The sequence below is a fragment of the Zeus faber genome (assembly GCF_960531495.2).
Source record: "Zeus faber genome assembly, chromosome: 9".
NCBI classification, from domain to species: Eukaryota; Metazoa; Chordata; class Actinopteri; order Zeiformes; family Zeidae; genus Zeus; species Zeus faber.
The window spans coordinates 27,185,487-27,202,910 of NC_137197.1; the positions used below are offsets into that span (position 1 = coordinate 27,185,487).

The following is a 17,424-nucleotide window of genomic DNA, read 5'->3' on the forward strand; positions in this document are numbered from 1 at the left end:
ACTCCAAAACTAGTCCCAATTAAATCCCAGGCAGCCAGCCATGACGGCTTTTATAAACACATGACCCCGCATCTCATTTTTTTTCGGGGGGACCGATATAGGGATAACAACAGGTTTTCTTTAAAGTGACAAACGCAAGGGACGTATTTACTGAGGAGCGCGGTACGTTTTACCACGCACTTACAGTCGATTCAGTGTTGTGGACTTTATCATAGTGGAACGAAGTAGAAAAAAAAATGCCACATGAATTTGGAAGTGATGAACAAGCAAAACACTTTTTAAAAGCCAAAATATTCCTGCGGTGAAAAATAGCTGATATTGTTGAGAAAATAGACGTTTGAAGCCCGGGGTTTCTTTTTCCCTCTTTCTTCCGTGTCTCAAAAATAATATCATTGGTGACAAGCGATATATATGTGCATATAGGAATATGCATATATATATATATATATATATACAGTGAACGTTCATTATCTCCCTGACAGAGACGTTTGCGTTCATGTGCGACATCACGATTGACAGCTGGCAGCGCCGTGACCAAGATGTGTCGTGAAATCATTCTTCTGGAGGTTTGAGTGCTTCAGGGATAGAGCACTTCATTAGTTAATACGTCGGTAAATTAGTGCGTTCATAGGTATGCGTTGGTTCAGACGCTGTCCATAGTTGCCACTTTTGTCAATGTAGCCAAATTCTCATTATTGTTGTTATTATTGGCATCCTTAACCTGACATTTACATTTGTCGCTTCATACAAGTAGGAAACTCTGAAATGGATCGAAATCTAGAATAAAAACACACCCTGAGCGTCTCTCCGCATCTTCTCCTTCTTGCCAACTTGCCAGTCACCGTAGCCCCGTGTGATGTCACGTTCAAGTTCGCGGGTGATGTCCGATTTTTAGGTGGCCGTGGCTAATTGCATTACAAAAATGAGTCCAGCTGTAATTCTAAGTTAAAAAAAAGAAAGAAAATTCTCGTTAAATTGAGTTGCTACTGCTGATCATCATCAGCTACATTTGCCCACTCATTAATTCTCTGGGTATGCTTACTTGCAAGTATTCCTTTAATGGTGAGATACCCATAGCCTTGCGCTTTTGCAATACAAATGGGTAATTTGTCATGCAATGAAAGCCTTTTGAAATTGACCCATTTACAATCAGTGATTGATGGAGTGATTGAGTGGGCAGAGGGAGTGGTAAGTAGAGAGTCTGTCTGAGGCACTGAATCCGACATCGGCCGAGGTTTACGGGCCTTTTCTCCCATCGAGGAAGAGGCAGAGAACTGCATTGTCAGGCTAGTCTATCTCGCAAACCACTTAGAGCTGCTGAGATTGGTGTGTGTGCAAGTGTGAGTGTGTGTGTCCAGGTGCCTGGCAGCGAATGAGCCTGATTTCAGATAAGGCAGGTAGAGGATGAATTAAAGAGGGGGGAGAAAAGAAAAATAAATGGGTCGGCACTTTCCTTTCTTATTTCCTCCAACCTCCTCTCCCCTCCCCTCCCCTCCCCTCACCTCCTCCCGCGTTCCGTCTCTAATCTTAGACTGAGCCCACTACGCCTCCACTGCTCTAGTGCATACCTGTCAACATTGGGATTTGAAAATAAGGGAAATTTTCCATCCCAGTGGCACACTGTTGGCGGTGGCTGGGGGTCGGAAGAGAGTGACTGACAAAGTGTCCCCATTACGCATGGTAACGCACAGTATTTTCTTTAGTCAAATTCAATTAAAATAAATACATCTACAATAAAAACACACTGTTATTATTGGTTTTGTTTGGGGAAAAGGGGAGTGGGTACACACGGCACATTACCCAGCCCCACCAACTTTTATTTTTTTATTATCTTCTTTTTTTTATTTAGAAAGGCTATAAATTCAGCATATTTACACGAAAATAAACAACTGGGAGGACAACAGGGAAAATGGGAGGGCTGACAGCTATGCTTTGGGGCATTTTGACCCCTGTTCTTTGTTTCTTTTCTTTCTTTTCTTTTCTGTCTTTTTTCATGGTCCCTCATTTTTGCTCTCACATGTTTACCTTTAGAAAATGCTTTTTATCTAAAGCAACCGACGTGACAACTGCAATTGCCACAGTAGATGTAGGGTACATCAAGGTCAACAGCAAAGCCTTCAGTAAGGATAAGTTACATTGGCACTGTCACACGTTTTTTATTAATAACACTCACAGACAAGGGAAGGGTTAGAAAGTGGGCAGAGCTTAGCACAGAAAAATAAAAAAAAGTGGTGGTCTGACCACCACTTTAACCCCCGGGCTTTTTACCCCTGCCCTCATTGGAGCATCATCACAACCCCATCACCACCACAACCGTTACACCCCCTCAATCTCTATTCCTAGTCCAGACCTCATGGATGGATGGATGGATGGATAGGTGGACAGTAGAAGGCCGAGGGAGGGTAAATGGAAAGGAGAGGGCCAGACACCCGGGTTCACCCTATTCTGTCAGACAGAAGAATGGCCAGAAGCAGAACAGGACGGTGGACGGGTGCAGGGGGTTGTCGTGGTACGGCGGGGAGACGGATTACAAATGTGTCCGCACACACGCAATCTCACACACCTGCATGGGTTCTCTTGTTAACACTGAGGCGCATGCAGACACACACACACGCACAATCACACACACACACACACACACACACAGAGCCACACGCGCACACTCCACCTATCTGAGAGTGATTACACCTCTAGAATTCCATCCTGCCCAGCCCCAGATTGGACCTCTCTCTGCCTGTAGAGATTGGAGTTTCCTCCAGAGTGCCACTCCTGTGTCAAGGTGACACTGATACACCGTGATTACTGCGGGGGGGAGGGAGGGAGGGAGAGAGAGGGAGAAAGAATATAAAACAGCCTAGGCTGACCGAATGAAGAACCTTAAAAGAGGTAGCCAATCATTATGAAACAAATGAAGAGGTTGAGACTCCTGTACAGGTGAAGGAACGCCCTCCCTCCCCCCTCGGATGACCCCGTGCTTCACGTCGTCCGGGCGATTTTCAATCTTAAGGAGATAACAAAAACTTCATCATTTTCACTAAATCCACTTTTTTGCAATATGAAGGGTGGGAGCATTACTCAGAGCACGACTTATCGAAGTTGGACGGTATTAACGGATAGAGTACTTTCACTCCTGCCGTCTTCTATGCAGACTGTGTCACTGAAACATGACACGATACGCTTCTAAAAAATGCATCTCCAGTGGTTTTCCGCATCATTTAAAAGGATCCCTTCCACTGTCACCCTACTCTGTTGAATTGTCCCAGTTAGGCTGTGTTTTGCGTTGCATTTGTTACCTCTGCGGTGTGTTTCGAGCTTCCACCGTTTCGCCGTCAAAATCTCATTCAGACCATTGTCCAATATTCGAAGACAAAGAAATTCAATTGTAATTTCTTCGATGGATGACAAAAGCAAACAAATTCAATTTCTGTCATGGGCATTTCCTCGCGGTCATAAATCAAGAGGATTCCGTGAGTGACAGAGTGGTGAAAACCTTTCTAGAGGAGGGGACTTCACGGACACGACGGAATTTTGATTCATTTTTACCGACTGCACGTGAATTTACGGATACAGCCGTGCTTTGAACTGAATCATTAAACTAAATTGGGTCGGGCCTGTTGTTGGAGAATTCTCACTGCGTGGTCGGTGAGGTTAGCCCGTCTGCCGCGGGAAAACAACCTGAGAGTCTTAAAGATATTTATACTGCAGAATGAAGAGCAATATACGGAGCTGCTTCAAAGAGTGGTCTGATCAGTTATTCAGTTGTACAGAAGAAGAAAAACAGCTTCTATACAGAGAAAAGGTTGACCTATTCTGAGTTAGGGTTAAAGTTGATGCTTTCTCGGCATTGAGGTTGAAGAACGGAGATATATAGAGAGAGAGTTGGGGGGGGGGGAGTGGGCAGATAGAAGGTGGAGCAGGGAGATGGCACAAATGCTCTCTGAGGCGAAGAGATGGAGAGGGAGGTAAGGAGCGAGGAGAGGAGTAGAGGACGGAAGAACAGAGTTAGAGCTAAAACCTGAAGGATGTTGGTTTTAGTGTGTGGTCGTGCACAGGTGAATTTCCGCGTCCTCGTCTTATCCGCCCCAAAAAGATTAATGCGTTATCCCATTCTTCACATCAGTGCGTTTCACCGTCACTTCTGTTGTTTTTTAATCACATATTCCCTTCATATCTAACATCCATTTCCTGACATTCTGCTTCTTCTGTTTATGCTTGTGTATCTCACTTTTGTACTTTTAATTCAAAGAGAGCTGTACTCCTGGTGGAAGTGGAAAAACAAAAAAACAAGCTGCCTTGCCTCCCCCTCCGAGCATCTGTCCGTCTTGATCGCAGAGATCAGCAAAACAAAACATCGGTGCCACGCTGGCATTTTGTGTTATGCCTGCCTTCCGTCTGCAACCTCCTCCTCGCCGCAGAGAAGGGAGGAACACGCAGGGCCCGCTGCGCACAATCTGCCTGCCGCACCGCAGGCACCCACAGAACTTGAAGGAGGCCAAATAGCCTCCTATTACCGCCAACCCCACACCACTGGTAAGACGGCTGTGCCGTCGAGAGACTGGTGACTGAGAGACTGGTGATTAACTTATTTTCATGAGTTAGCTCGTGGCTAACATCTTCCGGTATATGTTTCATTGTGTGTGTGTGTGTGTGTGTGTATGTGTGTGTGTGTGTGTGTGTGTGTGTGTGTGTGTGTGTGTGTGTGTGTGTCTGTGTGTGTGTGTGGGTGTGTGCGTGTTTGATCGATGTGTATCCAGCTTGTAAGGAACGGCGTCAGCAGCAGCTGCGGCGTTAGGCTTCCCACCATGGCTTGTAAATAGGTTCTACATTATTAAATGGGAATAGGAATGGAACGGTGGTCGTACCTGCCGGCAGCGCGGCTGGCTGGGCTTGCGGGATTCGGCGGCCCACATCAGCATATTAGCGCTGGTGTTTGACTCACACCGTGGCACTGCCACCTGAGGTGAACACTGTTCGCCCGTCGCATGAAGCCGATGAGATACCATCGGCTGACTCTCCCACCTTATTAATATCAAAATAGCGCCTAACGGCAGGTCTGTGATGCTCTTATTTTTGGCCCTTTATGACACTGATTTTATGACACACACTTTTTACAATGAAATAATCTCACCACCACTAAAAACACCTCAAACTGTGCTTATTATTATGGCCTTCTGGTAGTTTGTGATAAAAGCCTCGCAGCACGGCTCGTTCGTAGTGAACAGATCTTCTACATGAGTCACTCCGACAAGGTAGGCAAGTGAGTGAAACTTCAACAAATTTGAAATAATGACCACACCTGTCCTAGCCAGGCCACCCCTCCAAGCGGCCCCCACAACAGCCAAGCCCGGCCACGCCTCCACCAGCCAACACAGCAGCTCGAGGCCCCACGCGCCGGAAGGGAGGAGGGGAGTCTGCATTGAAACCTCTTGAACTTGAACTTGTTCCAGAGAACCAGCTACCCTGGAAGGGGAGCATTTTTTTTTTGTTGGACATTTTGTCGGTCTGAGGTATGGGAAACCTGTTTGAGAGTCCAGTGTTTTATTATTTTAGGTGTAAGAGTCCAGGAATTTATTTTCCTTTTTATTTCTCTGCTTGGTGGGTGTGGGAGGGGGGCGGGGGTGGTGGGCTTCGGCCAGGGATTCTCCCTCTCCTCAGTTTGGTGTTGGGGGTATGTGGTGTGGGGATGGTGTGGTTGGAGCAGCCACACCTGTCTTGGGTCTAGGTAATTGGGGCCGAGGATCATTTTGGCTGTACACCTGTGGTAGGTGAAACTGCCCAAAGAGGTATGCAATTTCCTCCTCCTCTGTCAAAGTGTTTAAAAGAAGCCTTTGACCATGTTTCAAAAGGCTGGACCGCCTCAAGTTAAGAATTGTCCTTTTTATTTGATTTTTAAGTTTTCATTTCTGTTCTTTAAGGTCTTTGTTTCGCTAAGTTTGCACGCAATTGAAAATTAACCAAACAAGCCTGCTACCGCCATATCCCGCTGCCCCAAGCTCCACGCTGGTCTGGAAACCGTAGTTTCCGCAGTTGAAAATGGGAACAAACATTTAAATTAGTCCTCGTAGATCTAAATTGAGGGAAGATTTATTTCTCACCTCAAATTTGCCCTCAAACAGATTTTGGTGGACTGAGAAGGTGAGGGGCTGTCCCACTGTACCAGCTCGTTTTCAGACTAGGTGGATTGGACACAAGTGAGAATGGCTTGAATGCGTAATCTGAGGGATATTTTCGGGGGGAAAAAACTTTAAAAACATGTTTTGAGGACCTCAGAGACCTATATTAACTTGGTGAAAAGGAGCATAATAAGTCCACTTTAAGAGGTGAATTCAGTGGTAAATGTGTAGCACAAAAGTTCCAATCCTTGACTGATTAATTATAGTTAATTTGGTTTATATGAATTTCCCTTTTGTAATTAAAAGGATGGTGCCCCATAAGAAAATATAATTTCATATGATAAAAATTGCATTCGATGCCTCTACTACCTTGTGTGTGTGTGTGTGTGTGTGTGTGTGTGTGTGTGTGTGTGTGTGTGTATTTAAAGCACATTTATTTTTCTATTCTTACACAGTATCTTGGCAACACAATCACTACCAATATCTGCTCTCAGAAAAGAATGTCTGCAATTATTTTGTGTGTGTGTGTGCGTGTGTGTGTGTGTGTGTGTGTGTGTGTGTGTGTGTGTGTCTTTTGTACAACAAGTCGCTTCAATTTGTGGATTTTGCAGCGCTCCCACATTCTCCCACAATCCCCCGGGCACTGGGCGTCTTTTGGTCCCAAGATTGCACCACTTGAGATCCGCCATTTAGCTGAAGTGGAGTTGAGTTCTCTTCAGTGCTGAACTACCTTCGCCTCTACTCCTACAGTTGTTCGGGCGACCGAGAGTCCGTCCGGTGGCGGCAGCACTTTGCGTATCACTTTGCACACCTCTTCACATCTTGGGAGGGAGATGAAAACATTTTAACAGCTGGGGGGGGAAAAGAAGATAAGTGAGGCGTTGCACACGAGAGGACATTTTAATCTGGTTTGGAGTCAGCAGCTGCTGCTCTGACTCCCTCTGTGTCCTCCCAACACATAGAACTGACTTCGGGAGCTTCTTCTTCAGCCCTTTTTTCAAAACATCCTTTACCCCATCTAACCATTGAGCCCGATACATCCAAACCTTCCCTCCCCATCCCCATCCCCCCTTCCCTCCCTATTCAGCTATACATCCATCCATCTATCCATCCATCCATTCAGCCATCCATCCATCCATCCATCCCTCCCTAGCTTAATTTAAGTTGAAGCTACTTCCAACTTTCCTGTCAATGAATAATTGTGTGCTCTTCAGCAAAGGTTGTCAATGATCTGTGATAACAGCTAGTGTGTGTGTGTGTGTGTGTGTGTGTGTGTGTGTTTGTATCTATGTGTGAGAGATTGAAAGAAGACAATAAAGAGCTATCTTTGTTGTTGCCTCGTCTGTGTCCCTGCATCCATGCTGTGTCTTCCTACTAGTTCTGCATTCATATTCCCATCACACGTAGTTACGGCCAAACAAAACATTTTTTATCAAATGTCGTTTCCATTTTGTGTTTCCATAAGTGTTTGTTTGCATGTGTGGGCGCGCATGTGTGTATGTGTGCTGAGTAAACAAGAGGAGGCTAAGGCAGTGTGGATCTGTGTGTGTGTGTGTGTGTGTATGTGTGTGTGTGTGTGTGTAAGATATGTATCTAGCTAGTAAGGGACGGCGTCAACAGCAGCGGTGGCGTTTGGCTTCTGTGTGTGTGTGTGTGTGTGTGTGTGTGTGTGTGTGTGTGTGTGTGTGTGTGTGTGCGCGCGTGTTCGGGAGTGAACATGGCAGATTTAACAGGCTACTGCTCAGCAGCCTGTTTCCCTTCTTATCCAAACAGTGCGCCTTCAGCTCAGCTTAATGTTCAGGCCTCTAGCCCAAAGCCAGTACAATACACACACACACACACACACACACTGATACACCCACACACACTGATATAGACAGCTGCACACAGATACAGGTTGGCAACTAAATGATAGCAAGCTAGGACCAAAACAATAAAGAAAGATGAAGGCATCAACAAAGGCATATAGAAAATAGTAGTCGTACCTTAAAGAAAACTTTTATAAAAAATGACAAACGTGATTGTGGAATAGGACAAAGAGTGTTTGCTCCTAATAAAGACCAAAAATAAACGCTAAATAGATTAATGCAGCGGAAAGGAGGCTTAACGATCCTGTGGAATTAGAGTTCATTTGGGTGGAAGGCTTGATGGACAGGCCCTGCTGTGGGCAAATACTGAAAAGCGGTTGCATGTACAGTATGTTTATGTTGGTTGAACCTGAGGTCATTATATAGTGAGATGCATGCCGGGTAGAAATGGAAGAAACAAACAAAAAAAAAAACCCCCGAACCAACAAATTATTCTGAAAGAAACGAGGAGAAAAGATAACACTGTAGCACCAGCATCGTAATAGCCTTGCCAGGCTGAAGCAGACAATGACAGTATAATGAGAGCGTCGGCCGGTGCAGACCTGTGTAAATTGCGGTGCGGTCACTGCCAAGATTGCCGAGCGCAATCTGTGTGGCGGGAAGAGAGTCTCGCAAATGTAGCATCTTGTGAAATGCTGAAAATAGCAGTAGAGTGTAGATAATGGATAGTTCACCCCCCTGTGGGCTTTATGATAATGAATCAGCAAGAGTGTAACCAACAATCAACAGTGTTCATCAATACCACAAGCTGTTGGCGGCTCCAGTCCGGGCACAAACGCCCAAGCGTTATTATCAATCCTTTACCCAATTCCAAAGGTGCTGGACATCAGCTAGCATGACTAACTAATTGTGTTCTGTGAAGGATGTGGGAGGTACAGTCATCCCATCGAATAGGGTCAGCCTCCGACAATTGTTGATATCCTCTCTTCCCCAAAAAGCCCTAATTTCAGCCCCTTTTCAGATTATAAGCCGCCCTCCATGATTGCTCCGAAATGTTTTAAAAGCCCCTCGGGATCTCCCATAGCTTCGAACCTGGAGATTCCACCCACGAGGGAAGTAAAGTTGAGGAGGGGGGTGATGTGGGGTGGAGTGTCGTTTTGCCGCTTTTAAATAGAATAGAACGGCCTTTGTTTTTCGTCTTTCTCGGCGACCCCAGGTTGGAACAAGCGGGTGGACTACGAGCCGGGCACGGGAAGCAAGCAGCTCTTTCCCAAGATGCACCTGGAGACGTGCGGCGGGCCGCTGTCATCGGTGAGGACGACTGTGGAGCTCCAGACCAGCCACATCGGGAAGGGCTGCGACCGCGAGACCTACTCGGAGAAGTCCCTGCAGAAGCTCTGCGGTGAGGCCCACTTTGCTCATTTTCAGTGCGATCGCCACCGTCATTGCATTCGCTTCCTTTAGCGAAGTGAATTGTGAGTGAAATAACATGATACTAGTGAGGCATGAGTAATTATGTTTCCTTGTATTTGCTTTACTGTTTAGCATTGGCACACTACCAAGCATGCTAACAAACTACATAGCTTTTCCACTGGTACCGCTGACTCCATTCTGCCAACCACTGCTGTGACCGTAGCCTTAGAACTGGACAACGGCCAGGAATTAAAGCCCTTTCCATTTAAAAAGCCCCTGCCTTTTTAATTTACCTTTTTCCATACAATTACTACCTTGTGTGTGGCGGCAATAACAAGAAGCCTAGATTGAGTCCACATTTCTGGCGTGTAGCGGTAAATCAACTGGGATTCTGACTGTGTCTGTAATGGTGGTGGATATCTTAAATAAACAGAGGTCGGGCTGATCAAAGAGCATGTCTGACTCGGCGGGCAAAGTGAAAGGCAACGCCGAGCATTAGAAGAAAGGTAGGGGTAGGATCTGCGCTGGCAGTAGTTGAGTCAGACTGGGCTCCGGGAGCCTTCTTCTCCGCCCCTTTTTTTACAGCTACATCCAGCGCCCCTCGCCCCTTTGACGGCGCCTTCTTATCTCAGCTTGTTCCCGGTAAAACCTTCCGATGCTCAATGAAGGCGCCAGAGCGGCAACTTAAAGCTGTGGAGCTAATGATGTGACGGAGAGTGAGGGAGCGGGGACATTAGCGCCCTCGATGAGATGAGGACAGGTGTTTGCTCTCTCTCTCTTTCTCTCTCTCTCTCTCTCTTTTTCTGAGTGATGAGCCACTGAGCTACCGTGTTGACGCCTAGAGTGTCGACCGAACAGTCTCCCCCCACTCACACACACACACACACACACACACACACACACACACACACACACACACACACACACACACACATACACACACCACACAAGCACACACCCCCCGCCTCCCCAACTCTTTCAGCAGGAGGGGTGGAGTCCTCATCTTTGACTAGGGGCATTCACAGCCTCCATTCCAGCTCATCTGGATGCATAAACCTCTCTCCCCCCGCAACCCCCTCGCCCCCTCCCTGTCCATGCATGGCTTACCTCTAAAAAGTCCCTTTCAGAGACCTCATAATCGTTATCTGATAGCGGGCAGAATAAATTGTAATTGTTTCTTTTTAAAAGCACTATCAATTTGAGATAATGTACAAAGATGTCGGGCAAGCAGAGCGCTGCTGCCGGGATGCCGGGGGAAGTCAATGCATATTTATTTGCCCATGGAATGTAATTACTGGGAGTCAGAGTGTCGACACTGGCATGAATGCGAGGCAGAGACAAAAACACATCTTTACGGGCCGTGTGGGGGCGTGTGTGAGGGGATTCATTAATGTGCTGATGTCTGGTTATTAGCAGGAATGAACATGTCGCATGTTTCAATAGTTTGCCTTGACAAGACAGACATAGTGGTAGTTGGGTTTTTTTTGTTCCTCTTGTCGAACAACATGGTGCCTGTACAGCTGTGTTTTATTATATCCGTAAGCTGTCCTTTTTTTGGGGGGGGGATTCGTACGGGTATGTCAAACAAGGTCAACCAGGGAAGGAAGGGTAAACAATGCAAAAGTGAAAGAAAATGGCAGATGAAAACAATCGCCACGCAAAGCTCTTTACCCAACCCCAGCTGTCGAAGTCATTTATTCCCAGGACCAGATTGGGCGGCTTTCCGATCGGGAAAGAATCCTGAAAGAGATCACACCGAGTCCCTTCCGAACCCTTTTTTTCCCCATTGTGACGCCCTAGTGCTCTGTCAATACGTTCCTTTAGTGTCCATAGCAAAAAGGTGAGCTGACTGTCTCCATGAACGATGACTCACATCTCTTCCCTCAGCCCTCTGACGGGCAGTTCCATTTGCTTTCAATCAATACGACCATCCTCTATCTATCCCGGCAACATTGATTGCGTATTAGACCCCGCCATCTGCTTGACTCATAAGTAATCATAGCCAAGGTTGGCCCAATATACATTGTATGTATTGTATTCCTTGATTGGTATTGACAGTTCCTTTGTCACGCCTCTTATTTTGCTGCCGTGCTGACCTCCCCAGGAGCCTCCTCTGGCAGCACCGACCTTCTCCCGGCCCCCAGCGCCTCCACAAACTGGACGGCCTCGCTGGTGACGGACAGCGGGCGCGACAGCGACCTGATCTTTCGCTTCGATGGTCGCCAGGCGGCTAAAATCCCCGACTGGGTGGTGCCCCAGAACCTGACCGACCAGTTCACCGTCGCCACCTGGATGAAGCACGGGCCCAGCCCCGGGTTGAGGGCCGAGAAGGAGACCCTGCTCTGCAACTCCGACAAGACCGGTGAGTAGGATCCAGAGATGGAGACGAGCGAATTCTCCTCAAAGCCACGGTACGTCCTGATCCTCTGTTTAGTGGACATGATCTCAGGATCCTTTGCGAAATGGACACCCCCCTTTTTTTCAAATATCTGTAACAATTCAGCGTGACACAAATCTCCTGACACTCTGGTTTTTTTTTTTTAGAATAAAAACAAGGAATAATCTCACAAGGCCACTTAAGAGAAAGAGAACTAAAAGTAAATGGGGTTTCAATGGGTTCCAGCTGGGCTCCCCAGAGTCTAATCCTCTTTTCTCCTCTTTTCCCCACCCTGCAGAGATGAACCGCCACCACTACTCGCTGTACGTCCACAACTGCCGCTTGGTCTTCTTACTGAGGAGGGACTTCACCCAGGTGGATACCTTCAGACCCGCCGAGTTCCACTGGAAACTAGAGCAGGTGGGTGTCGGGGCATGGGCTCGGGGGTGGGGCTGATGTGGTCTTGTTTTTATTGGTAACGCCATCTCAGTACATGTGAAATTGGTTGTATTGTCAAGACGGTGAGCTGTATTGACTTTGTACGATGGGAGGGACAAAGCCTCCAGGCCTGATTCCATCTCCACTGGATTTATCTTGTCCCTTAGTGTTGGATGAAGCTTGTATATAGACTGCAGGCCATTGCAAGTCAGTTTTGCCAAAGTTAAGTGGCTTTGCTTCTTCTAGTTGTAAGTGTAGGTGATAAAGATCACCGGTCTACGCGTCAAGTGGACAACGGCTAACAAAAATCTGGCTCCTCACTGGTTTTACATCGACTGTGCTTAGCCTTGTGATTCAGCCTTGCCTCGTGTTTCAGATTCCAGTCAGTGTGTTCATACATACACAAGCCGGCTTAAATTTCCGACTCTAAGACCAAAACCTCCACCTCAATTTAGCCTCCATTAGTTTCGTGAACGCTTACAATGCTTTTTTTTTAATAACCACACTGAAAGAGTTTTTAATGAATTCATCTACTCACCGATTAACAATTTCCGCCGTGGATAGGAGTCCTCTCTTGTTTGTGGGGCCCGTGGGAATGTCGTTTTTTTTTAATCACTATTCTTATTATTACTGACACATCTTACCCAAGTGTTCTTTCAGAGATTAAAATGAAATAAAAAGACAAGTGGCAATTGAGTCTGCATTGCCTCCAACCAAAATAAAACCAAATGAGCAAATAAAGATGTAACATTAAAAATAGAGATACATTTATTTATTTAATATATCATTGAATAAATTGTTTTTTTCTAATCTTTAGTTTAGCAGAATACTGCATATCTTAGTGAGGAGTGAATTGGCTGAGTCTCTTTTGGAAAGTCTTTCCAGGTGTGTGTGTGTGTGTGTGTGTGTGTGTGTGTGTGTGTGTGTGTGTGTGTGTGTGTGTGTGTGTGTGTGTGTGTGTGTGTGTGTGTGTGTGTGTGTGTGTGTGTGTGTGTGTGTGTGTGTGTGACCTTATTTCAGATTGTATTAGTGGAAAGGTGGTCCCAGCTGGCCTCAGAGAGCCAATTTGACCATAAACCCACTCATGTGTAGTTTTTGTGTTTTATGAAAATCAGTAGCGTGTTTTGTCTTCACAAACAAGTTTCACCATTGCCCGCATTTGTGACATAAATAAATGCATAATTGGTAAAGAAAAAAAAAAAAAGTATTGTTATTGTATCGTATGTTGTACCTTAGAATTCATGTGTGAGAGAGTTACATTTCTCTCTTATGAATCTGATGAAAAGCCTTTGCACTTAAGTTTTATGATGGTCCACTTCTTGGTTGATGCTGCTCTCGTGAACGCGTGCACATGAATGTCCCATTGGAGCAGTTTAGACTCTACCAAGTGGGATTGGTGGGGTTGGTTCTTTTTATTTATTCTTATATCTTGTTTTATTTATTTATTTTAAAGGGTGAACCCCTTTTGTCTGTGAGTTGTCCATATCTGTTATTTTATTATTTAAAGCAATCATTGCTTTGCACTTTGTAAACCGTAACTTTACAAGACACAGTGAAACAGAGCTCTGTACAAAATTTCCAGACTGTTCTGCTCCATCGCCGATCTGCTGTTTCACATTGCAACAGTTGTTGTTTTTACATCCTTACCCAGCAGTACGTATACCTCACCTTCAATGTGGACGGATTGTGATTTATTTATACATGCCGCCTTCTTGGGTTAGGGTTTGGAGAAATCTTGCTCTCTGAGCCAGGCGGGTCACCCTTTCTGTCAGAGATCACAGTCCGCCGGCCGAGGGCGTCTGATTGGTGGAGAGCGATGCGCAGCTGAGCCCAGAGGCAGAGAGCAGCGACCCGTGGCTAATTTCATCCGACAGACCACCAGACTTGATTGGAGGCGAACAGGCGGGGTCGTACCTCCACCTCCCCATTGCACGGGTTAGGCTTGCATGACTCACAGTACGTCTTCTCCTGGAGAGTCTGGAGTCCGGGGTGGGGTGGGTGGGAGGAAGCAGCCTAGAAGCTTGTCAGCTCGTGTTTCATCTCAATCAGATGTCATCTCAGACCCTTCATCTATTTTTGAGTTGTTATTTATCTATTTATTTATTTATTTATTTATTTATTTATTTGGCTTAGTTCTCCCTTATACCCATTGGTTTGTCTTGACTCTACATTGGCCCTGTTGGTGGATTAAGACTGGGCGACATGAACAAAGTCAAATATTACAGTGTCTTGATGAATACCGTACCTCCATATCAATAATTTGAAGGCATTTTGTGGATGACTATTGGTACAAGATAATAATTGACCACCGACTGTCGGTATCGATAAAGCATCAAGCATCTCGGCATCTCTACAGAGTTAAATTATTTGAACTCAAATGGCTTAACGTAGAAGACAGAATGGAATCGATTTTACTATGTCCAAATCAAAATAACTGGTTTGTCTCTTAATTTTGTTCTTTTTTGGTTCCCTCGTAATCAAGTTTCTGTGACATGACTTACTGAAAATAAAGAACCTTAAAAGTCAAAAAGTCTCTTTCTCTCTTTCTCTCTCTCTCTCTCTCTCTCTCTCTCTCTCTCTCTCTCTCTCTCTCTCTCTCTCTCTCTCTCTCTCTCTCTCTCATTCCCCGGAGAAGGGAAACTTCCATTAACTCGCTATCTCCTCTTACCTCTCTCTCATCCTCATCCTCATCCTCTCGGTGTCCTTTAAACAAAATGAACTTATTGAAAAGGCCGCTTCCACCTCCCGCCGCAGTGGATTCCGCCGCCGCTCTCTACTCTCCTCTCGCCTTTATCACGCCGGTCCAATTATTTTCCAGACAAAAAACCAATAAGGCACCGCGAGCGGCTACACGCGGCCGACAATGGTGGGAACAGGGATCATCCCGGATCGTCCACTCCACCTGCTGGGAGTGATTATGCTATCTGTTAATGACAGATGGGGGGCGAGGGGGGTTCTTTGAGGTTCTGCAGCATTATACGGAAGCTCTACACTGGTTAATACCGTATATCTGACTGTTGTTTTTCTCTCCAGCACTTAATTTGCACCCCAATCTCTCAAATAAGCGAGAGATTCATTCAAAATCTCTGCGAGAGAAAGGCAGCATCGTAGATCTGGCAAAAATAGGATTTAAGCTCGGGCTGTCATTTGTCACAATCTTGCATGTCCAAAAAGAAAATGGACAATGGATTGGATGTAGAAATAATCTTGGGGGTCCAGGGGATTCACAGCTTGTTGAACATTGCAGTTAAAGCTGTCTGCCGTCTTTATTCAAAATGTGGAGGCACCCAGCAGAGATGAGAATAAACTATTCCATTGCAAATAGAATTCCCTTGAAACGTGTGCTATTTCTGGAGTTGTTTGTTTGGCTGTTACTGTCTTCAAACCACTTTCTGCAGTCTACTAAATGCATCATTCTGATATTTTTGGCCCTTTAAGAACCGTGTCGAACAGAGAATGGAACAGAGCTTCCTTAAACTTTAACCCGCCTCTCTCTCTCTGTCTCCATCACAAAGATTCCCGAAACATGTTTGCCCGCATGTTCAGGTACTTAAAAAACATGGACGAGCCAAATGAACCTGCATCATACCTTTGGTCCGGTAGAGGGGCTGGGGGGGGGGGGGGGGACCCCTTTCAAAATCAATGAGAAGCCAGCTTGTGCACTCCAAGCACAGGAAGAAAGGAAGAGATAAAACGGAGCGAGGAACCAGGCACTATGGCCCAGGATAAGTGAGATCTAATTCACGTTTCCACGGGGAGTGTAGATTGAACGCAGAAGTGACATCTCAACCCGGAGGCCAAGAAAAAAAAAACCATTTTAGAACAGGGCTTGTTTACTTTTCTTTTTGTGCCATTCTTGTTTTTTTCCCGGGGAAAGTAATCATTTGGACGGCTTCCTCAGGAGCTGCACGCACGGCTGTTGAGATCAGGGGCATATGAAAATGAAATTGGTGGCTGGCTGCCTGGATGCCACGAGCCACAAGCGAGGGAAGCCGTCCATCCAAGTGGGGAAGAGAGAGGGAACAATACAGTGAAGAAATGTGAAACAACTAGTAATCGTCGTGAGTAATTGCATCGTTTGAGTTTGGCATCTGGGCATTACTGCTCATCACTCAAGGTGTACAGCAAGCATAGGCATACTTAGTGAACTAGAAAGGGCTATAACTGAAGGAGTTATGAACTTAAACCTTACCCACAATTGGATAGAGCATGGGAGGTGGAGGGAGTGCAGTCACTCAGAAAGCAAAGCAGGCAGAGCAGGAGGGAATGGCTGCCCAAATAGGCTGTCCCATAAGGACGTGGAGGCATGTGGCGCCGTCAAGTGGTCTGACACAACTAGCACTGGGTATTCACTGGTTTTATTTTTTATTTTTTATGTTTTTGTCTATATATGTTGTTCATGTACTTTTTGTGTTCGTTTATTCATTTTTTGATATATTCCGTTTTTTCCTTCATGAAATATTTTGTATTATATTTTATAATTACATGTATATGTATATATTTGTGTGTGTGCGTGTGCCCGTGTGTATTTATTCAATAGACGTTTTGTATCCTTACTTTCTTCTGTTGGTATGAATTTCTGCATACGCGCCATAACACGCGATGAAGACAGGTAGCGAGAGGCGAGTCGACAGCGTTTTCAAGTGGAAATGAGTGAAAATGGAGATGAGTTTAAAGATATATATATATATATATTCACCTGTTTCCGCCTCTCTTCACGGCTCTGGCACGACGTCTCTTCCGCCGTTTGCCTTCAAAATCCGCTATGGGCCCCGTCATCAAAACAAACATCTTACCGAGCGCCATTTGAATAGCACGGAGCATCTGGCGGCATTCAGTTTGCCGCTGTGCCGCCGCTGATTGCTGTCGGCGGTAAAATCTCCTTGTTAGTCGAGTACAGAATGTTTAGCGACTGCAGCGTGAAGTTCTGCGGCGTTTCATTCAACGGAATGGGGGGAGGGGAAGAAAGATGTTGTTTTGTAATTTAAGACAGAGGGGAAAAGAGAAAAGAAGTAGTGCCCGAAAGCATCTGTTGTGTTTGTATAGCAGGATGCTGGAATGCAGCAGCCAAACTGATAAACACTCACATGAGAGCATGCATCTCTCTCTCTCTCTCTCTCTCTCCCTCTCTCTGGTGCCGTTTCTCTCTCTCTCTCTCTCTCTCTCTCTCTTACAGACCCCAGCTGGTATTTTTTTTAGATGAACCACTGGCACCTGCTTCCTATTCTGTGCCCAATTAAGCAGTACTGCAAAGTAGGGCCGGTGCAGGTACGAT

The 17,424-nt window shown here is 45.8% G+C and overlaps 1 protein-coding gene across 1 annotated transcript in view; it reads left to right on the forward strand.

Moving 5' to 3' along the window:
- LOC307234884 (calsyntenin-2-like) overlaps positions 1-17,424 on the forward strand; it is a gene marked incomplete at both ends in the record, with an annotated part of 245,052 nt that overhangs the window by 182,258 nt on the left and 45,370 nt on the right. Inside the window, 3 exons of the mRNA XM_080006750.1 lie at positions 9,138-9,323; positions 11,439-11,696; positions 12,010-12,131. Coding sequence (XP_079862876.1) covers positions 9,138-9,323; positions 11,439-11,696; positions 12,010-12,131 — 566 coding nt within the window. The remainder of the gene's footprint in view (positions 1-9,137; positions 9,324-11,438; positions 11,697-12,009; positions 12,132-17,424) is intronic.